This window comes from Podarcis filfolensis (genome assembly GCF_964270895.1).
Source record: "Podarcis filfolensis genome assembly, chromosome: 8".
NCBI lineage: Eukaryota > Metazoa > Chordata > Lepidosauria > Squamata > Lacertidae > Podarcis > Podarcis filfolensis.
Genome location: NC_139611.1, coordinates 85,034,792 through 85,057,707, shown reverse-complemented (window position 1 = coordinate 85,057,707; position 22,916 = coordinate 85,034,792). Strand labels below are relative to the sequence as shown.

At 44.4% G+C, this 22,916-nt stretch overlaps 1 protein-coding gene and 1 long non-coding RNA gene across 3 annotated transcripts in view; one reads left to right on the top strand and one right to left on the bottom strand.

Annotated features, from left to right (window-relative positions):
* LOC310769258 overlaps window positions 1-10,185 on the bottom strand; it is a 53,040-nt gene extending 42,855 nt beyond the window's left edge. The window contains exon 1 of the long non-coding RNA XR_014551582.1: window positions 9,967-10,185. This is a non-coding gene — a long non-coding RNA (uncharacterized lncRNA). The remainder of the gene's footprint in view (window positions 1-9,966) is intronic.
* NAPA (NSF attachment protein alpha) lies at window positions 127-22,877 on the top strand. Of its 2 annotated transcripts, none has more exons than XM_083627827.1 (11): window positions 127-600; window positions 9,695-9,777; window positions 10,792-10,908; window positions 13,814-13,860; window positions 14,620-14,697; window positions 15,061-15,116; window positions 15,722-15,806; window positions 17,359-17,463; window positions 18,374-18,442; window positions 19,634-19,684; window positions 21,124-22,877. In XM_083627827.1, the coding sequence occupies exons 1-11, from the start codon at window positions 497-499 to the stop codon at window positions 21,223-21,225; spliced, it is 897 nt and encodes a 298-aa protein (XP_083483953.1). In that variant the 5' UTR covers window positions 127-496; the 3' UTR covers window positions 21,226-22,877. The 2 variants fall into 2 exon arrangements, 1 of the variants encoding a protein (XP_083483953.1); XR_014551388.1 differs by having other exon boundaries at window positions 311-600; window positions 18,374-19,080; window positions 19,337-19,684.
* The last annotated feature ends 39 nt before the right edge of the window (window positions 22,878-22,916 follow it).

Here is a 22,916-nt window from a genome sequence, read left to right as displayed (position 1 = left end):
CTCCTCTCCACTCAGTGGACTCTACCACCTCCGTTCTAATCGCCTGTAACGCGACGAGCAACCTTGCGGCTGCTGTCGTCACATGACTCCGAGTGAGTCAGCACAGCCTGGGCCACGTGAGCAAGCGGGTGGGGGGGGGGGCGGAGGGTGCGCGGTGGTGCGAGCCAGCGGCTGCGACGTGCGCAGGCGCAACGCGCGTGCGTGCGCCGGAGCGTTTGCAGGCGTAGCCTCGGCTTCCAACAACAACAACAACAACAACAACATTAGCTCACCGGGTCACGTGGCGGCGGAGGAAGGGAGGCGGGGCGACGCCGGCGGTTGGGCCGTGCGCGGTGACGTAGGCGCGCACGCTCTCCTCGCGCCAGCTCCTCCTCCTCCTCCTCGGCGGCGTCTGGTCTCCCCGTCAGTGTGAGGAGAAGTCGGCGGGAGGCGAGTCACTCCAACCTCCGCTGCTGTCGTCGTCGTCGTCGTCTCCGTCTCCCTCCCTCAGGCGGCCATGGCGATGGATACGAGCGGCAAAGAGAAGGAGGCGCTGCAGCTGCTGGCCGAAGCGGACAAGAAAGTGCGCGGCTCCCAAGGCTTCTTCTCGGGGCTGTTCGGGTGAGGCCCTCGAGCAGGACGAGGCGGCGAGGGAGAGGCGGGCCCGGTGGGGGGGGGAAGAGAAACTGCGGGGCGTTGGGTCATGTGGGAATGCGGGAAGTGCGCGCGCGCGGTTGGGCGGGGGGGGGTTGTCATTTCTGAAGGGTGTCCCGGAGGGGGAGGGAGCGAGCAGCAGGGTCAGAATAATACAGTGGTACCTCAGGTTACATACGCTTCAGGTTACAGACTCCACTAACCTAGAAATAGTGCCTCGGGTTAAGAACTTTGCTTCAGGATGAGAACAGAAATCGTGCTCTGGCGGTGCGGCAGCAGCGGGAGGCCCCATTGGCTAAAGTGGTGCTTCAGGTTAAGAACAGTTTCAGGTTAAGAACGGACCTCCGGAACGAATTAACCTGAGGTACCACTGTAATTGTAATAATTAATAAGGGATGACATGTGTCTTCTTTTCCCAGGACACATTTTCTTTTTTCAGGGGTAAAATTTCTCTCCCAGTCGGATTTTTTTTTATAAAACTGGCCAAAATGTCTCTGGCTCTACTTTCTGGATATCACCATCAATTTTTATTGCGGTCCAGAGACCCAACAAATCGTTACAAAGCCATACGGAATTCATACAGCCTACCTCCAGGTTAAACAAGCATTTTGTTCAAAATATAGGGATCATTGGTTCTTGCAACCACTGATAGAAACTTTGCCACTGCTAATGTTCTAGCGTTTGTCCGGTCTTCCAATAGGAACCTGACATAGTGAGCCTCTGATTTTCCCGGGAAAGGTACTAGCGAGGGTTATATCAGTTCAGCCCTGGCTTGCTCGTATTTCGCACAGTGCAACAAAATATGTTTTGTGGAGTTTCTGGCTATAGACATAAGTGGTGGCTGAAGACTTGCTTTCCCCCTTTTCTTCTCCTGCCCCCCATTGCAGCTTCTATAGCCTACATATAGTAGGGGGGGTATTTAAAGTGAGAGCCGTCAGAAGGTCCTCTCCCCCCCCCCCTCTTCAAAATATGGCAGCCCTATTTATCAGACTGGGTTGGTCCCAGCCGCTCTGGGTGGTTCCCAACAAAAAGTAGCAATAGCACAGTACAACATCGCACACTAAAAAAACTTCGCTTGACGGGTTAATGGATTTCTGGTGGGGTTGATAAATCTCTGGTGTGTACGTGCTTGTGTTTATGGGGATTGGAGTTGTGGTAATAAACTCTGGCGGCTGGTCCCTTTGGGACTAGTAGGGCGGAAGGCCGGAGGACCAACAGAAGGTGGAGCCAGAGCCAATGGCAGGCAGAACCGCCACCATGTGCTGTAAGAAAGAAGGCAGCTGGGTGGGGGCTGATTTGGAGCAATGTTAAAAACTTAGATAAGCTAGGCACCAAATGGCTCCTTAAACTAGGGTTACCATCACCAAAACAGAATGCCTAACTGCGATTTTTGGGCCAGATAGCTCAAAAGTCATGTTTTTCAATACGGCTTTTTGGTTCTTGATATTCATTTTGATTGTGCAGATAAAATTCTACAGGATGTGTTGCTACTGTTTGAAAGCAGTAAAGACCCAAACATCCCCAGGCATGCACCTCCAGATGGGCATCTTCACTTAGTCTTAAGTGGTCAATTCGCAAAGTGGGTGAACACCAGGTGGGCATGGTTGGTGGGACAGTGTTTTGCTCTCCCTAAAACCAGCCATCTCTAGTAATGAGACTCTGGGGCATTGGGTCATGTGGAAATGCAGGAAGTGCACGCATGGTTTGCGGGGATATATTGTGAGGGGTGTCACTGTGGGAAAGTGGCAATGAAATGTAAAGACGGTGGGAGGGAATGAATGACGGGCTTGACAAATCATAGAATCGTAAAGTTGGGAGGGACACCAAGGATCATCTAGCCCTTAGAAGACTTCTAAAGGCAGCGCTATATAAGGTAGTTTTTAACGTTTGATGTTTTATTGCATTTTTATATTTTGCTGGAAGCTGCCCCAAGTGGCTGGGGCAAACCCGTCAGATGGGTGGCATATAAATAATAATATTTTTGTTATTTCCCCAACCTGGGGCTCAAACCCACATGCTCTACTGACAGAGTTATCCTAGCTCTTTGGTGGGAGTGATGAATTGCCAGTGTGTGTGAGCAGGAGGTAATGTACTAGTGGCTGGTGTCCATTGAGATTGGTAGAGCAGTAGAAAAGAGAATCAACAGTAATTGCAGCCAGCGCCAGACAGTGCCACTGTCTAACTCAAAGTAAGAAGGCAGCCAGGTGGGAGCTGGTTTGCTTAGGTTGTCATTTGCCCAAAATGGACTAGCTCCCACTGGTAATGAGGGGGACACTTTGTTGAAGGTGAGAAGGAAATAAGAGCTCCATGGTGGAGTCTCTATAAACAAATAGGAATCTGGGAGAGTGGCACTAAGTATGGATAATAGTGAGTTGGGAAAGTTTATATTGGAAGGTAGGTTAGGATGGATGTTAGCAGTGAGTCTAGCTGTGTGGCTGGTCTGGAAGCAGATCACTGCTGGAATTCTGACTCAAGAAGGTAGACCTTAAACCACACAAATCTGTGGCTCCTCACAAGCCATTGTTCAGGGTTATATATCCAGGGGAAGAGGTGAGCCAACATTCAGCAGAAAATCTGAGGGGTTCTGAAACTGTCTATAGCTTTATTTACAGAAAAATAGCATTGGCTAAAGGAGACAAAAATGAGGGTGGAGGGAGCTGAAAATGTAGAAACTTAGCTGGTGGGAGGGGCATATTTAAAGAAAGGGATTGCGTGAGATAAACTGAACGGCTTCAAGTTGAAATGGGCAGGGAACGTTCTGGGAAGATTAAATTGGGGGAAGGTAATAGTAATGCATAGGGGAAGGGCTGCTGACATCTGTGTGAGTTGGAAGGTCAGAAAGGTGGTGAAGAGAAGGGAGAAGAAAATAGGCTATTGTGGGACAGTCTGGTGACAGGAGATCCTGCTAATTGGAGTAATGTGTTGAAGATTGGTTGAGATGCATTGCAGGCAAGTGGACTAGGTCCAGTAGCTGTTTCAGGGCAGTGTCATGGGAGCTTTAAGGAAGGAGCTGTTGGGTGAAGGTGGGGGCAAGAGGAACTGGCTGAATTGATGGGAGGTGATTTTCTAATATTATGGAGGGGTAACTTCATTGCAGTGAGCTTAAGTGAATGCTGTTGAAACTGGGAATCCTCTGGAGTTTGTTCTTTGAGTGGAGCTTATTGTGGTGATGGAAGAGGCTGTAGGTCCAACTTTATTTGGGAGCGGGTTGGGTGGGACAGGCCAAATTCTAATAGTAGTCAAAAAGTGACGGTCTTGCAAGTTAAAGCTCTCTGAATTAAGGCTGTGACCAACTCCACTGACTGTATCTGTGGAAGCCTGCTCAGTCATGTGGAATAGTTTTAAGATCCAGACCAGTGTATGCGTTGCAGGGTTCCTGTCAGTGCTGTACATGTGTTGCTTATGAATTTGAAACAGTTGTAAACTTTTATATTTGAAGTCATTTTATTCTGTCCTTCCTCCCTTAGGAGAGGAGTGCAGACCACAATAAGAACAGTAAAATAGACAATGTGAAACAAAGCACCCATTACAAAGCACCTGAATTAAGGCACCTCCATTCACCTGATTTTCATCATGTGGGCCTTGCTTCCTTTCTGTGCGGAAGACATTAATCCTGTATACTTCCCACTTTTAATTACATTAGGATGGTGGTTGTTTCCCCCCAATACTTTGGTAACTAGAGACCTGGCTGATGACAGAAGATGCTCGTATGCATAACCTGCATAGAAACTTAGAAGAAACTGCCTAAACCGTAGTCTAATGTGTGATGCAATGTAGCTTAAATGCTGCTGCACCATAAAAATAAAAGTCCTAATACTTTCACGTTCATTTCTTCTCCCCCCCCCCCCGCTCCCCACTGCTTTGAGTTTGAATATGGAATAACAGGCCGAAGCCTTACTTATTTCTCCTAATTTCCGCCTTCACAGCTTCTTTTGCTGAGCCCAGGTGAGATAACTGGGATTTGGGATAACACTGCTGGTGGGAGCTGCTACCTTGGCAGGAGGCAGATGAGTTTATTGAAGCCCCTGAGCCCCTGTGCTTTGGCTTAGCTTCTGTTAACTGTTGTAGTTTTCCAGGCTGCAAGACAGAAGAGTGGTTAAGGCGCAAGTATATTTCTCAGAAGACAGCAAGCTGCTTTATGCTTAAGAGGAGGGGTTGTGCAAGACAGTGTTGTGCAGGGATTAAGGATCTGTACAGGTAATGAATAGTGACTGGCAAGTCTGTCAGAGCTTTTGTCATCCTGGGAAGCTTTGTTAGTTTCCCTGAGACTAATCACCCTGATTCTATCTGTGCTTTTTCTGAATGTGTGCTAGTACTGCTAAGTAGCTGAGATTATATTCTTGCACACACCAGTGCTTATTTAACAAAATGGAGACGCTTCTGAATGAGCCTGCAATAAGAGCAGCCTACACCTACTTTGCTGGTAGCATTTCGGAGACAGTGCTGTTTGAAAGGGTAAAAGGCTTTAGGAGGTGGAAGCAAAAATGTTGTAAGGCATGGTTTACATAAAGTTGGACCTTCTCTTCTCCTCTCCCTAGGAAGAGGGAGGATATGATTATGAACAAGAACAGAGCATGGCTGTCTGCCTAACTTGGAACACTGCAGTTGGCTGAAAATAGTAGTTGAGACTGGCATGAACTAAAAAATAATTTTAAAGCCTGGGACTTGGTTCCAGGCTGACTGGGGAGACTGAAGCGTGTGATGTGATGGATGTCTTCCACCACCCACAGACTAGTAGCACTGTCTGGGTTAGGCATACCCATTAGTCACACACCTACAATTTTAATAACAGTGTCAAGCCTTGAGAAGAAGGGGGAATGGTGGTAAAGGGAGATCTTGGATAAGCTATACATGGCAGCAGGCTAGCAGTTAGGGGCACAACAGGATACAAAATCTGCCCTTTTTTATATGTCCTTCACTATCTGCAGTCCCATATTTATTGGAGTGAAATGGTAGAAACGGCTAATAACCACCTCCTCCCTCCAAACTTGTATGCTCCAAAAAGCTGAAGGACATCAGAATTTCATAAGAGGGATTGGGTGTCCCTGGGCTGAATGAACCCTCAGGAGTGGTGAGGCCCATAAATGATAAGGCAGTAAGAGTCAAACAGGCTGGCTTCTGATGCACAGACCTATCTTGAGGAATCTTGTATTTGCCTAAAATAAAAACTTTGCCAAGCCTTTCAGTTCCGAATTTTGTGAAGTAAATCCTTGCTTTGTTTTATTTGTTTAAAATACTGATATATTGCAGTTAACTAAAACATCATTAAAACAGCATTCCAATTAAGATTAAAAGGTCAGTAATATTTGGTAATACTTAAAAACATAGCAAAACCAGCATCACTTTAAAACAGACTGTATCATGTCCCTGATAGAATATGCCTTCCCTCAGAGAAAAGGATCTGTTTTCTTTAACTGTCAAATTCAAGAGGACCCTTCTGCTTTCTTGTTGCATAATATGTAGTTTGGGATGAATTAAATGATTATTTGAAGTGGAAAAGTACAGCAGCATTTTCTTAGAAATGGGAAGTTTACTTAAATGTCTGGGGTAGCACCTTCTGTATTTTCTAGCTGGCAAATAAGAGTGCATTTTGCTTTGATATGGATGTGTGTAATGGAAGGGTTAGTTGCCCTTCAGTTATTTGTGGTAACAATAATGGTGTTTGTGGGAAATGTTTTTGCTCCTTCCCTCTTGAAAATAATGCTTTGATGGAGGCTGACGTAGCTGGTGGCTGTTGCATTATAACCTGTGGGCTAAGAAGGAGGAGAACTGGTCTGCGCTTGCAGTTCTTCCGGCTGTGCATCTGTTTTTTTCCTGCTGGCAATATCTGTTATTGAAGCAGCCATCGCCACCGCTGCCTAGTCGGGGGCAGGCAAGGGAAGGGAGGGCACATGACAGAGCTGGTGACTCAAGGCCAGCTTCCTCTTGCAAATAATGCACATCTGGGCCTTGAGGTGCAAGGAGCTGAAGTAGATAATGAATTCTCAGAGACTATGAAAAAAAGAGAGCCTGGTGTATCAGGGACTGGTGATTTTCTGTGGCGTGGGAGGAAAACAGTCACTTCTAGGAAGGCTGGCGAGATGAAGTGGGAAGACAGAGGGGAGATGACAAAACAGGGTGCTAAAAATGAAAAGGCAATTTGTTTCTGCACCTGGAATTCTTCCTTTGCAAGCCACAAAGGTGCCAAGCTTATTGATGAATATTTAACATTCATAGGTAAAAAGTATTTGTGTGCTTGTGTTGGGGGATCAATACTCTCACTCTTATGGAATAGATTCTTAGGTCAGATTAGGGCCCAGCGACTAGAAGTAAACTTCATTGAACTCAGAAGGGCTTTGCTTCTGAAAGAATATGCCTTCGTCAGTCTGCATGCCTTCGTCAATCTGTGTCATAGAAGCCATTTATATGTCTTTCAAGTTCTGGGAATTGCAGTGCACAGAAAGAGGAGAGTGAGATATTAGTCAGTGTCTTGACAAACCTTCAATTCCTGGGTTGAGGACTATGATTGCTAAACTGCTTGAGGTTTGTGAAGTGTATGGAGCCCTGTTGTAATATGGATCTCGAGTTATGGGTGTGCTTTTCCCCAGAGGCTGAGATTGAGGTCAAATATATGAGAATATCTGTGTTGGCTTTTAAAGGATTTAAGAATACATACCTCATTAAATGCTTTTGAGCAGAGGAGATTTCAGCCAGGGTATTCTGTGGATTAAAGTGTTCACCGGTGATGCTTTTTAAAAATTCCTTTCAATACTGTAGTGTTCTCTCTTTGTATATTTTGTGTGTGTGAAAGAGAGAGTGCACATTTAGGATGGATTTTTATAAACTGGGTTGCCGGTGATGATTGTCCCCCTCCAGTACCTGACACACAAATCCCCTCCCTTAAATTCTTCCAAGAGTTAAAGAGGACTTGGAAGAACACAAGGGGTCATTTTCCTTTGTAGTGGAGTTTGTACTGAGCTTTGGAAAGGACAAACAGAAGTGTCTCATCTCACTTTATGCTGGGAAGATCCTGTTTGGGTGATCCACAAGACTTTGGAGAGAGAGGAATGACATTGACTGCAAGTAATACCTGGCTAGAAATTGAGACCCCTCATCTAGGAAATTAAATTGCTAGGCACTTAATAAAACACTATGCTGCACAAGACTGAGGAAATGAGCTTGGCACTAGGAACCCAAAATATTTTTATTTATGAAACTATAGAATACCTCCTCGTATAAAATATCAAGGAGGTGTACAACAAAATAATGCAAGTTCAGTAAAACATAAAACACCATAAAAATACGGAATCATAAAAAATGGCTGTCAAGTAGAAAAAGATAGGCTTCCTGTCATGAAAACCTTCAAGAGTTACCTGAAAATTAGCTGCAAGGATGCCTGCTGAACCTCTGCTGGATGAGTATGTATTACACAGCGTGCAACCAGTGACATTAAATGCTCAACTTCACATTGGAGCCAGATGGGCTTCTGAACCACAGGGGAGGGGACAACTAACACCGTTTTTCCAAATGATCTTGTTGTTCAGGCTGGAATATAAGGGCGCAGGTGGTCCTTAAGGTACTCTGGACCCAAGTTGTTCAAGGCTTTGTATGTTAATACAGTAACCATGAACCTGGCCAAGTAGCATACGTGCAGCTAGTACAGATGTTTTAGCAGAGGTATCACATGCCATCTGCCCCAGTTACGATTGTGATTAGACACCTGCCCTTCACTCTAAGGTCCCAGGTTGGTAACAACATTAAAAACACTTTAAAACAGCTTACAAGCACAAAAATCTAGCTACTGGAACTTTTGGATGAAGATCAGCCCCACATAGAGTGCATCATAGTTATCCAGTCTCATTGTTACCAGTGTCTTAGTACGAATAAGCTTTCTGGTTTTTGAACCCAAGTTTTCCTGGGCGGGATCCTGTAACTCTGGTGACTGCTGGACTTCTGGGAGCTACTTCTGGGAGAGATGTCCAGAGGACTGTACTGTTCCACTGTTTGTTGTGCAATGGCCAGATGCCTCCCAGACTAGGAATCTACCTCACAGTCCCAGTGAACTAAACCATAATTGACATCTTGCCTTTGCTTGGAGGCTGTAAGCAAAGCCTGCTTTTCCAGTCCCTATAGTGTGAAAATCACCCAGACCAGATTCTGTACATTGTTTTGTAGGTGTCTGACGGTTTAACTGTTATGTGTGTTTGGAACATCTGTTAAGATGTGTATTACGTTGTTCTTCTGTGCTCTCTTGCCCTTTACTCTGGGCCTCTTCTCTTTTCATAGCAGAAGAAACCTTGGCCTGATGATGCTTCTCTTTCTAACCACAGGACTCATTTTGCCAAAGCTGAAACTTCTGGCAAGGTTTAGCTACTTGCCATCTGCAATAAATTTTCAGAAGAACCAAATCCTTGGCATTCGGTGGAGACATGGATATGTCTGTTCAATAGAAGAATGTGGTGTCGTGGTGGGCAGGGAATCTTGTTTTGAAGAACGTTGGGGGTTTAGGGCAAATCTGGCATTTTTACGTATGGAAATTTTTGTTTGCCTCTTACCTCTTTGTGGAATATACCTCACAGAGCATCTATTCCTAGGATCAGAAGAAAGTGCAGTGTAAATTGTAGGGCTCCAATGGGCTTTAAGAGTGTGGTTCCTTTCTTGCCTTAATCACGATACAGCACATAAGACTGAGGAACCTTGTATTAGGGGCATTCAGGTGCTCAGTGAAGACCTTCTTGTTTAGATAGTTCTTTAGCACACAAGGTGTTTACCTGGGCTATTATTAATATTCCCGTGTTGTATTGGGAAGTCATTAGTTTTTATTTCTTTGAATTGTATTCTTTACGGCGCTTCTCTATGATAGAAATCATAAAAAAGGGAGAAGTGAATTATGCATCTCTCAATATCTCTTGTTCCGTGTCCTTATATCCGTGGGTGCAGACCCAGTCTAAAGCTGTGTAGCATTCTTAATGTGGGTAAGGCACCCCCGCCCCACCCTGGAGAGCATGTTCCTTTCCAAGCAGATGGTTCTGTTTGCCAAAACAGCAAGCTGATTCAGTGGTATCTTTTCTTTCCACTCTAGGGGTGGCTCCTCAAGGGTCGAGGAAGCATGTGATATCTATGCAAGAGCGGCCAATATGTTTAAAATGGCCAAGAACTGGAGTGGTACGTAACATTATCTCTCACCCTTTGCTTTTATTAACCTTGCCTTGCATTCCTCAGAACTGCATACCCCAACTGCTCATTTGCTTATGAACTCACTCTCTCTCATTGTAATAGAAATGCATAGTTCCTGGGCTAAAAAGCAGGACACATGTGGTCTTCAAAATAATATGGACCTATAATATAATATACCTATACAGTGGTACCTCGGGTTACAGACGCTTCAGGTTACAGACTCCGCTAACCTAGAAATAGTACCTCGGGTTAAGAACTTTGCTTCAGGATGAGAACAGAAATTGTGTGGCGGCGGCAGCGGGAGGCCCCATTAGCTAAAGTGGTACCTCGGGTTAAGAACAGTTTCAGGTTAAGAACGGACCTCCGGAATGAATTAAGTTCTTAACCCGAGGTACCACTGTAATATCCCCCAGCAAGTGTGGGGGAAGAGCCTGCTGTCTTGGCCCAGTTTCTTGTGAAACCCTAGACTAAGATTTATGGCATTCTCTCTTAGTAGAGAGGGCCATAGCTCAGTGGTAAAGGACATGCTTGGCATTTTAAGCATCCTAGGTTCAATCTTTGGCATCTCCAGGTAGGACTGGAAAAGACTTCTCTCTGAAGCACTGGAGAGCAGCAGCAGCAGCAGCCAGTCAGTATAGACCACTGGTCTTGAGCTGATGGGTTGGACTGCCTATGCAAGGTAAGAGGCAAATTATCTCTGCCTCTTTTCCTGGATTTGACATGAGACCATCACTGTTTGATAAGGTGGTGGTTGAATGGGTGCTGTAAGATTAAATTAGGACTCTGTAGGTACGTGTCAAGTCCTCTTTGTTTTACCTGTATGGACATTTGGCAACACAAGGGTTGCAGGAGTAAGCCTTGACCCCTTCTGCCATCTCTCTCTTGCTTTTAACTTGAGCCCTCTTCCACATCTTCACAGTTCTGGTTTTAGAATTTTGATGTTATGTGCATGGACAAATTCCAGGCCTTGCATACTCACAGGCCCTTTCTCTCTCCACCTAGCTGCAGGGAATGCCTTCTGCCAGGCTGCTCAGTTGCATCTCCAGCTGCAGAACAAGCATGATGCGGCCATGAGCTTTGTGGATGCTGGCAATGCCTTCAAGAAAGCTGATCCTCAAGGTAAGAAAAAAGTGGATTAGGCAAGTTATACAGCCTCAAAACTGTAGTGGGATTTGCTCCTTGGGCTGGAGCTGGGAGGGTAGTCTGTGAGACAAGGCCTATTCATGCCTCCTGAAATATTCTACACACTTGTGTATTTGATGCAGAAAGCACTGTGTTTGCGTGATTGCGAAATGTGTTTAAATTGCAGAATTTGGGTCACTATCATGCAGAGTACACCAAGCCTTGGGTGGAACTGGGTGCATTGTACAGTCTGTGTATCCATATACTTATTCATATTTATGTGCACATATCTCTGGTTGATGAGATGGGAAGACAGCTGCTGCATTCAGATGTTAATATCTCAGTTTAATAAGATGAGATACACATAAGTCTCTTGCCCGCCCATGCAGGTTCTTCTTTGTAGAGAACCTCAGTGAAGGTTTGGAGTTGGTTTGTTCTGAATCTCATAACCATAGTTTAGCAGTTCAAATGAAATGGGAAACTGTGGCCAATTAGAGCCACAACATTTCAAGGAAGGAGTTAAAATTGCTTTATTTGCACATGTCTCTTTTCATTAAGCCAAGCTACAATCATCTGAACACAGCCATTGTATTGGACTTCTGGACTTGTGGTGCTTAACTGCCAAATGCTAATATGTACATTCTCTCTAAAGCTGCAAGTCACGTAGGTTGCTGAAGGGCAAAAGCTAATGTGCCAGCTGGCTTCCTTGCATTATACACTGAGATGTCCTGCTTTAGCTTGAATCCTCAGTCGCCTGCAGCATTGCATAAGAGCTTCAAGTTGACAGGCTTCCCCTTGGCCAGGCTTGTGCAAGCCTCACAGTTACTAAACATGCCGTATCAGTCCATGAGTACATTCTGCCTTAAATGTTCAGCTTCCACCTTTGCAGGAGATCTTTTGTCTCCCTTCACCTGCATATATGCACAGCCCTTTTCGTATAAAGGTACCTGTGAGCCTTGCATAGAGTGCCTGTTCCTCAAATTCACCCACCTGTGTGTTTGTCATTAGTATATGACTTCAGGGTAGAATCAAGTCCAGATGTCTTTTTTTAAATCCTCCTTCGAAAGCAGCAGTTATGAGGAGGGGCGTTTTCGTGTTCTTCTCGCTAATTTTTTCTTTCTCTGCACAGCAACTGGGTTATATGGTGCCTTTGCTCCATTGTAGTCTTGAGGCCAAAGGCCTGTTTGGGAAGAGGATCCCCCTTCTGGGATTTCATGTGCACGTCTGCTGGCGACAATTAGCAGAAAAGACAGACAAATGAGGAGGGGAGAGCCCTCTTCTGCAGCTGCCTAGACTCAGGCAGCAATTTCAGGGTAAAAGATGATAAAGTAACCTGAGGAGAAAACAAATTTAATCCTCCCCAGGGATTTGCTTAATCTTTTGGAGATTTGCATTCTGATTATCGGCTGCAGTAGCAGAGCTAAAGAGCCACCCTCGTCCTTGTCATTGCGCCTGGCGGAGGCGGAGCAGCCTGGGGGCATGGGATGCCTGAGCTGAAGCACCAGGTCTGTGGGGTGGTTAATATGGTGAAAAGGGATCCCATCTTGGCACCTACATCCTCTTGCTTTGGATCTTCTGCTTTTCGTGAACAGTTGATTTCTCAGGGGAGAAGTGCCGAAAGGAGAGGCATTGCATGCGCTCCTGGTATAACATGCAGTCTAGATGAGAGCTCTGTACACACAACATAGTCCTCACCCACTCTTCCAAAATTTGCCAAATTAACTTGTGCAGATTTGCACCTCTTGGCTTCACCAGCCTGAATCTGCTTACAAGGGCAGGTTTTGACCATTCACCGTATTTTTCGCTCTATAAGACGCACCAGACCATAAGACGCACCTAGTTTTTGGAGGAGGAAAACAAGAAAAAAAATACTCTGAATCTCAGAAGCCAGAACAACAAGAGGGATCGCTGCACAGCGATCTCTCTTGCTGTTCTGGCTTCTGGGATAGCTGCGCAGCCTGCATTCGCTCCATAAGACGCACACACATTTCCCCTTACTTTTTAGGAGGGAAAAGTGAGTCTTATAGAGCAAAAAATACAGTAAATCCATCCCGGGGGATTGCCTGTCTGCACACACTCTTGCTTGGACCTTAATGTCTTCTGAGGGCCTACTAGGGTGGCCCCACGCAATAAGGTGCGACAGTTGACTGAAAAATACTTTTTCAAGTTTGGCACCCTGACACACACTCCCCAGACACTCCTGGCAACTACTTTGATGTCATTTTAACACTCAATAAATATTAACACTGAATAAACACATTTCCTTTTCCCAGGACTCTTTGTTCCATTTCTAATGTAAATTCTTTGCTTCTTTTTAATACCCCTTTTATGCCTCATTGTGCTTTTTTAAAAATTTGTTCTCATTCTCATTTGTCAGCCACCGAAGACTGGATTGCCCATTTATTTTATTTTGGAAACATTAAAATGGTGCTTTTATCCAGATCTGGCTGCTAGGGTGGTGTACATAAATGTCCAAAATGCAAACACAAAGTTAAACCAAACATAATAAAATGTGTTGAGGGGGCAGGAGGGAATTCTGTAGTAATCCTGTGCTCACCATTTAAATTTCCATCCAAATCCTTTTCTTCTGAGTAGGATGTGGTGACATTCTAATTGTATCCATTCCTACCCGAAGGGAGAGTGCAGAACAGAACTCCAAGCAGTGATGATAAACACCCATCAATTCTCCAAATCGGCTTGCTACTGTCTTTCAAGTCCCATAAGATCTATGGGCCTCAGCAGCTTTCCTTGAGTGGCTTTTGATCCCCAGGGTGGGAAGTGTGCTATAAATATACTCACAGCATTGTCCCTTTCATGGAGGATAAAGGAGCAGCATTGCCAGATGGTTTTATTTCCTTAGATTGCTATGTTTAAAAATTGCTACCTCTTTCTGTTTTTACAGAGGCCATTAATTGTCTCCTCAGATCTATTGAGATCTACACAGACATGGTAAGCCTGTTTTGATATACGTATTGTGCAATTCAAAAACAAGTTTGTTTTAAAAAATAGAGTGTTTTGTGTATGTATATTTGTATGTCTGATTTAAAGAGGCAATGTTAAAACTGCAAAGAGGGAGGGCATGATGTCCAGCAAACTTTCTCTGTGTATGGAAATTGCCCTCCCATGGTGCAAGTAAACATTAACCTCTTGGATGGGGCTTTTGCAGTGCTGTGTTGAAAGGTATCTTGAGCTAGCATTGGCTGGCTGAACCAGATGCTTGTGCTGTTTGTCAGGGGATTTGCAGCACGTCTTTTGTAGGATTGTTCTAAGAGGTGGAGGCACGTCCTTGAACTGATAAAATAACCTAGTATGGACAGTACTTAGAGTACAAAGCAGATTGCTCTGCCAAACAAAACCAAGAAATGCATTGAAGCCGGCAAGCGTCATCTCTAGCACAGACATCCTTAAAAGAAGTTAATTTGTGTATAAACCTTCACAAAGTCTGTGTGTATGACACCTGCCCATCCCTCACAACTGTACACTTGTGAGGTGGGGAGTGTGCTTTGATATACCCAACATGTACCTAAAGGCTATGAATGTGTGTTTTGCAAATGTAGCGCAAGAGTGCAGGAAGTCTGGAGTCTCAAGAGAATTGCCCATTTTTAACAAGGTTGAGGACTACTCACCACTTGAAATTGGGATGCGCGCAAGTACCCAGACGCTCTGAAACGGCAGTTCATTTTTCACACCTGTCTTTTTGTCCTTTAGGGCCGTTTCACCATTGCAGCCAAGCACCATATAACGATAGCAGAGATCTATGAGACGGAGCTGGTAGACATTGAAAAGGTATGATGAGAAAGGGACTTCCCCTTGCCCTAACAAATTGCTAGAGAGGTACGTCTTGCTCTGGCATGCCTTGCTCTGCTCCCTTAGTATTGCCTTCCCAGAGCAATGTAGACGTAGGAACCATGGTACATTTTGAAGAGGGTCCCTTGATTTTGCTGCTTCTAGCATCCAGATTTCAACAAACTCCGCTAACACATGGGATGGATAATTGCCATTCTGTCCTGCTTGTGAGCTCCCTGTGGAGCATCTGTCTGCCTACTGGAGGTGGAATATTTGGCTGTTTGCACCTTTGGTCTGAACCCAAATTCATGTGTCCAGTCTAATTTCTTATTCAGTTTCTCTTTGTATTTTCTTCCTTTCAAGGCAATAGCCCATTATGAGCAAGCTGCAGATTACTACAAAGGTGAAGAATCTAATAGGTAATTGAAGGACTCTGTTATTCTTGTACCCTTCTCTGCCCTAGGGTTGTGTTGGGTAGGTGCTTTGGAACGGCTTCTGTTTTTAGGTTTGGATTTTTAATTTAGCATTTAATTCTATGTAAAGCAGCCTAGGATTTTTCTTGATGGAGGGCAATGTATAAGTTAGGGTATAAGCCTAAATAAACATGCCCACCACTTAACCTATGTAAATGTCCCCCAAATTTTTCTTGTATTGAGGGGGCGGAAGGCAGGAAAGTCATTTGCAAGCAGAACCGATCACCTGGTGGAGGGTTAAGCCACCTCCCTCCATCATGTTAGCACTAAGAGTTCAACACAGTAATAAAAAAAGTGTTGTCCTTGACTGTACACCTTGCCAGGCAATAGGAGCATGGTAAAGGGCCAGGGTTTGATTTCTCCCCTGTGGAAGCAACCTTTTTATTTTTAAAAAAACACCACCACCCTTGACCCTGGAGACCTCTGTGATTTGGTCTGGTTGTTCTCATCTGGTCCTTCCTGGGGTCATACAGCCTGGAGGGCAGATAGATGGGTGGGTTGCTACTCCTTTCCAGGTGCCTGCAGCTCCTTTTTTCTCTCTCTTCCTGCAGCTCTGCGAACAAGTGTTTGCTGAAAGTGGCTACCTACGCAGCTCAGCTGGAGCAGTACCAGAAAGCTATTGAGATCTACGAGCAGGTATGTTTATGCCTTGTCTTCTCTCCCCAGCACAAATCTTTGTTTAAATCAAATTCTTAAGATAAAAGGCGTACAACATATGAAAATGAAACTGTTGCCAGGACAGTTTTAGTTTAAATAGCACATCTAGACAATACAAATTCTGATCTAAGGAAGGTTGAATAATGATGTGTCCATACTTTCTGCATACCTTCAACTGAATAAACATTGTTTTGCTGACTGTAGGGCAGGTATGTGTAAGATGTGCAGGTACTGAAGCCTTCCAAACTTTGGAAAGCTTACTCAGCTCTTGATTATTGAGGTTACAGGGATATCTCTCACCCTTCCAAGCATGTTGTGGCATGAGGGCTAGAAGGTTGGTTTTTCTCATAAATGAAAGCTAAACCTCCCAGGATACTGATACCTGGAGGAAAACCAGGAACTAGGAAAAATAAATAATGGTTCTAGTGAACAGCATTTTTTAAGCTGAATCGATTCTTTACAACTATAAAATACCACCTCCTCCTGCAACTTAACCTTGGCTGAAAGACTTATCACTGCTTGTTCTGTATATACTATTATTCCCTTCCGCTGCCCCCTCAAAAAGTTTGCAACTTCCAGAACAATTTTTCTTGCCAATCAGACAAACAACGTCTCCTGGAGATCATGTTCAGCACAGTTAGCATCTTGTGTTGCCAGGTGTAGACTATTTGAACACTTCGCTGTTGATCATTTGTCTAATGGAATCAGGGCTATTGTCTTAGCCTGCCTCTTCTCCCACCTGCACCCCTTTCTGTACTTGGACATCCCCACTTCATAGCTATAAGGTGAAGCAATTTACCTTGAAGAAAACCTGCAATTCTCACTCAAATTCTGTGGCATCTTCAGAATTCCTCGACTGAGAAAAAAGGAATCCAGCCACTAATTTATAGCATGCTTCTATAAAAAAAAAAAGAACGTGAAGGGGAGGCTCACTTTTTGAAACCTGCCCCTGTTCATTCTTCCCTCCAATTCATTTGTGGTTAGGAATGAACATACTGTATCTACACAGAACTTATGTGGTCAGAAGGGCCATATTGCTGCTTTGCTCCTACTTAGAGAAGGGTGCCAGTAGGGCATAGGAGCAGTAGGAGTTGTGAGTAATTATCACTATTATTATTATTATTATTATTATTATTATTATTTATTACAATTTATATACCACCCTTTATCACAAGATCCCAGGGTGGTGTACAACATTAGAAACACATTGCAGAACATCAGTGATAAAACATCATAAAAAACATAATGACAGACGTCCTAATAGTGAAATAACAGTCCATTCACCCATACTTTCACAGGCCATAGATTAGTTAATAGCCATAGGCTTGGGTAAAGAGGAATGCTTTTGCCTGGCGCCTAAAGGCATGTAGTGCAGGCAAGCCTTTCTGGGGAGAGCTTTCCACAGATGGGGAGCCACCACAGAAAAGACCCGCTCTCTTGTTGCTCTCCAGGGAACCAAATGCCAGAGTCTCTAGGGGCCCCAAGTTAAACTTGCAGCTTTGCTTGACTTGCTCTTCTTTGGCATCTCCAGGTGGGCACCAGCGCCATGGACAGCCCTCTGCTGAAGTACAGTGCCAAGGAGTACTTCTTCAAGGCAGCGCTCTGCCACTTCTGCATTGACATGCTCAACGCCAAGGTCTGGGCAACAGCCTTTTTATCTTCCTAGAGAGATTCCTAAGCTTTGTGTCTGGTGTTGCCAAGATCCAGAATCCCAAGTGCCTGTCTAGGCTGTTTCCAAACTTTCCCCCCACAGACTACTTGAAAAATTATGAGGGTCTTGGTGGGGGCACTTAATTAATTTTCTGACTATTATAGCAATCATAATGTGCTGTGCTTAGATGCTGTGAGATTTTTACTTGAATTTTTACTGCTGCTTTTATTTCTTAAATATATTTCATCATATTGCTATTTGAATTCAATAGAATTTGAACTGTAATGCAATGACATGCAATATAAGAAATAAAAGAAGCAATAAAAGTACTATTTTAAATCAATGTTTTTAATGCAGTGGATGTGCTGGCTCCTGTTTTCAACCATAAATTCAGACATGCCACAGGCTACCTTGGTAAAGCCTGTAGTTTACTGGTGTCTAGGAATCACAGTTTGGGAACCCCTGCTTTATTTAATGTGCCTGGTTTCCTCTGGATGTGTTCAGAATGGGCAAAGGGAGAATATGGACAGTGGCGGGTGCAACTATAGCTCTCTAGCTTTCTTCCATCACAAACCTGAGTCAAAAGTCTACAAGCAGGACTTCTTTTAGCTTGTTCCTAGGAGAGAGGCAGAAGTTGTGCATGTTGGCAGCATGCAACACCAGTGTTTAACTTACGGGTCAAGGACTGAAACCATATAGGAACAAGGATCTGGGTTGATAATGTCTTTGTGTAATAGTGCTGTCATAGGGGGCTTTGCAGCATGTTGGAGGAAGGAGCTGGGGCTTCTGTAGTGTGTTGATTTCTAAAATTTGAGTAGCTCTACTAACAAGCCTTTGAATGACCCAACAGCTAACTTCTTGCATTTCTCATCTTATCTTCTTTTTAAAAAATTAGTTGGCTATACAGAAATATGAAGAAATGTTCCCAGCTTTCTCGGACTCCAGAGAGTGCAAACTGGTTAAAGTGAGTAGTTTTTATCTAGCCTCTAGGAGCTACTGCCCTGGTCACTGTCAGAAAGCATCCATTTGGTGGTTAAAATAAGTTTTGTGAGTCTTGAAGCTGCACAAGGAAACTGTGGATTAGCTCAGTGGTTCCCATACCGCCCCCCCCCCCAACAAAAAATGCCGAAAAACTTGCCAGACCACTTAATGATTTTTCACCCTGTTGTAGCAAATGTGCTAGATGCTAAATGATTTTAAATTGTATTTTCATTGCCTCTTTTGTTTCTTCTAGTGTATTTTATGGCATACCAATTTGAATTCCATATAATATAAAATAATGTATACTGATAAATAATAAAATGCAATATGAGAACTGAAAGAAGCAATGAAAATATAATTAAAAATAAACTTGAATATATAATATGCTGCACCTGCTGTTCTTCGAGCCTGCAGTCCTTGGCAGTCTGTGGGCCACAGTTTGGGAACTCCAGCTTCGGATTACTTAAACTTTATGATTGAATTTGTGGAGCTCTTCAGTGTTCTTGTACAAAGGATAAGATGCCAGTGAGCAAGAAATTAGAGGTTCTCTGTGCGGTCAGCAAGGATGGACGAACAAAAGGCTGGTGGTTGGGATGGGAGGGATGAAGAAGAAGAAGAAGAGTTTGGATTTGATATTCCGCTTTATCACTACCCGAAGGAGTCTCAAAGCGGCTAACATTCTCCTTTCCCTTCCTCCCCACAACAAACACTCTGTGAGGTGAGTGAGGCTGAGAGACTTCAGAGAAGTGTGACTAGCCCAAGGTCACCCAGCAGCTGCATGTGGAGGAGCGGAGACGCGAACCCGGTTCCCCAGATTGCAAAACTACCGCTCTTAACCACTACACCACACTGGCTCTCATGTCGAGGAGGCACACAGGTGCTCCTTAGCATGAAGATCAAACTGAAAAGACTGGAGATGCAAAGCCATTCAGATCTTGCAACATGCTTTTTTGTCCCATCCAATCACTCGTTTAAAATAGGATCCGTCCTAGATTGCATGATTACATCCACTCTTGCTATCAGAATAACATTCAGCCAGTCAAGATCCATACCCAAAGCATCTTTTTTAAAAAATCTTCTGTTCGTTGTTAGGGCACAATGGGACACTGATTCACCATCTTGTTGTAATTGGGAACTAATCCATAAGTCCACCAATATTCTGTCTCCCCCACAGAAATTGCTGGATGCTCATGAAGAACAGAACATTGACAGCTACACCGAATCGGTAAGGCTGTGTTTTCCTCGAGTGTGAACATGGAGGGTTGTTGTGACTCCTAGTGTCCATTAACCTAGAATTTTAGGATGGGGAACACCTGGCCTTTCAGACAGGTTGAACTACAACTCCCGTCAGCCCCAGCGAGCATGGCCAGGTACGATGGGAGTTGTAGTTCAACAGCCTCTGGAGGGCTACAGGTTCCTCATCCCTGCTATAATCTTAACAGGTTAGCCTGGTGGGAAAGCTTTAATTTCTTCTGTAAGTTTGGCTCACATTCTCCTGGGCTGCCAGCTTTTTACCTTCTCTGTGTGCCTGGGAGACACACTGCCTTCAGACCTCAGGTGGTTTATTTAGAGCAACCAGCTCTAAAGTGGGGCAGGCAGCGATGTGCACCAGAACACAGGTGGTACATGGGGATCAGCAGTTAGATGCCTCTGGGCCAGATTTAGTCCCCTTGAGTGCCAGCCTCGCGGAAGAGGAGGTGTGGGGAAAATAGTATCTCTGGCGGCAGATGCTAACAGCCACTTCTGGGGTGGTGATACCATTAGTATCTGTGGAAAGGAGGGCGAGTGCTCCTGCAAAGCCAGCTGCTGACATGTATTTCATACGCTTAAAATCACATGTATACTTTCCAAGCTAAAATCCTAGATTCAGAGACTCGTTTGTTTATCCAAGGAAAGGCATTTTTAAGCATTCAGATCTAGCAGACCTAGCATGACAGGAAGGCTGGTCGATTTTTAATGACTCAGACTCCAAATATCCGAAAGGTCACCTCCTCCTTTACAGTCCCTCTTAGGTGTTAAGATCAACAGAGGGCCCTCTTGGTGGTTCCACCATCCTCAAAGGTTTTGGTGGTAAAAGCCCTGGAAAGGGCATTCTTTGTGGCAGCTCCTAGGTTGTGAACCTCCCACCCCCCCAGAAGTGCACCTGGTACCTTCATTATATAATTTCTGTCATATGCTGAAGACAAGACCTCTTTACTTTGACTTCGCCTGAGATACATATTTTTAGGACAACCCCCCCCTTTGGTTGGCTAATGTTTTAAGCTGATTTTAATATTGTATTTTAAATATATTTTTAAATTATATTTAAGCAAGAACTATTATTATTATATTATTATTATTTCCTAGGGCATGTTACAGCATTAAAAACAATTCAAAACAACTTACAATGTATATGCTGCCTAACTACAATTGTCTTTAAGCAGCGTACAAGAAATACAATACCGGGAAGTTAAAAAATTGTTAAAACTAACCCGCCTCAGGACCTTTCGGTGAAGTGTGGGTAAGAAAATTGAGATAACAATAGTAATGGCAGCAAAGAGGCTATATAGAATATTGCCAGTGGTTCCATATGTGAATGTGGTTTCATAGGCAGCAGCTCACCATGGCAGTTGGTTAATACAGGCACAATTTATTGCATCTCTGTTCTTTCCTGCCCCCCGTCAGGTGAAGGAGTATGACTCCATCTCTCGCTTGGACCAGTGGCTCACCACCATGCTCCTGCGCATCAAGAAAACCATACAGGGCGAAGAGGAGGACCTACGCTAAGCCACTACCCCCAAACCCTCTGCCCCTCATCTGCAGAACTCTGCGTGGATCGGCTCTGGGGGAGGAGAGGGGTTTTGGCCCAAAGGAACTGGACTTGAATGGCAAATGGTTTATTACTGCTCCCTTTCTCATCACCTCTCCCCTTGCCGCCGCCTCTTAGTACTGCAGAAAACAGGACCAGGGAGTGTGTCGCCTGTGGACTGACTCCAGCTGGAGAGAGACATGAAGGCTGTAACATGAAGTTCTCATTTCCGTTGCCTCGCTGCCTCTCCCCAGAATCTGTGCGCGTTGCTTTCTGAGCCAGCATTTTACCTTCTTCCGACGGCTTTAAAATAATTTGTGTGGCTTAACGTTTGAAAGTCTCTCTAGTGGGTTCAGATGATGGCACCAGCTTCCTTCCTCTCTCCCAGAAGAGAGCTTGTTAGAAGCCAGCCCTGGGCTGGAAAGGAGCCTCTTCTGTACAGCAGAGGAGATGCCCCCGTCTTTGTGGCCTCATCCTGTTACGCACCTCAAACCACATCTTCCAGAGCAGTTCCATCCTCCCTCCCCCAGGCAGCAATTGGATGGCAGCCCCTTTCCCCCCTTTCCTTGTATCAAATACTTGTCCTATCAAAAAGGGTAGCATTGCTTTCCAATTCTAATGATTGACATGAAGCTGCCTGAGCTAGGTCTTAAGTGGAAGCTGGCACACATACCCCCATTTCAAGTCCTGGCAGACATATGAGAACTAGAAATTCTAGATATGTTACGTGGTGTATATCCTGACTCTTCTTTTCCAGGCTGCAAGAAGCATTTCTTGCAGCCCAGCTTACCATCTTGAATTCAGGTAGGAAAGAGTTACCCTTGCTCTTTCCCTTGTTGTTAGAAGTTGGTGCCAGTCACCCATACAACATTACACGAGTATGGGGTCGTAATGCATATCCATTTGCCGGTCACTAGGGGATATAGGGTGTTCGTTCTCCTGTTGCCTGCGTAGCAAGAGGCAAACAATTCCTGAGCCATGCTGCAGGTAGCCAAAAACCTATTTAATGCTAGTAATTCTGTGTGTGTGCAGGCTGTCTTGATAGCTACCATCTCTTGCATGGTTTTCCTTCAGGCTTAGCTTGAAGGGAGCAATTCTTCTGCCAAGTATTCTGTGTTCTGTATACATTGTCCTAAAGCTTCCCTCCCACCTCTGGATTTCCTCTTGTGTTGGCTTTAAAACAAAAAAAACAACAACACCTAACTTTATCATGTAGTTGAGACAAAAGGGTTGATATCTTCATGAGGGATTCTCATGTTGAACTTTTTATTATTCAAGGGGGGTGGGGAGGGTGAAATTAAGTGCTGCTGCATGTTTTACAATGTCCACCAGCAAGTAACTCTGATTATAGAAAAATAACTTGCACACTGCAAATGAGTAATAAAATCTGCATGGGTGGAAAACCAAACTATAGTAATCTTTGTCTAACAATAGCCTCTCTAGCTGAAGTTCCTGCTGCTTCTCTTAAGTGACGTGCATGTTTTCAGGCCTAGGCTCTCCACGCTGTTTGTTCCCATCCGTGTTCCAGGACTAATTCTGCCACCTTCCCGTCAACCCTTCTAAGTTGTGATTTCTATTTCTGAGCACTGGCTGTGATTCTGTCTATAAAAAACACAATTACATGCTTGAATCTGGCTGTGCATATGTGTGTTCAGTCTTCAGACTTTTT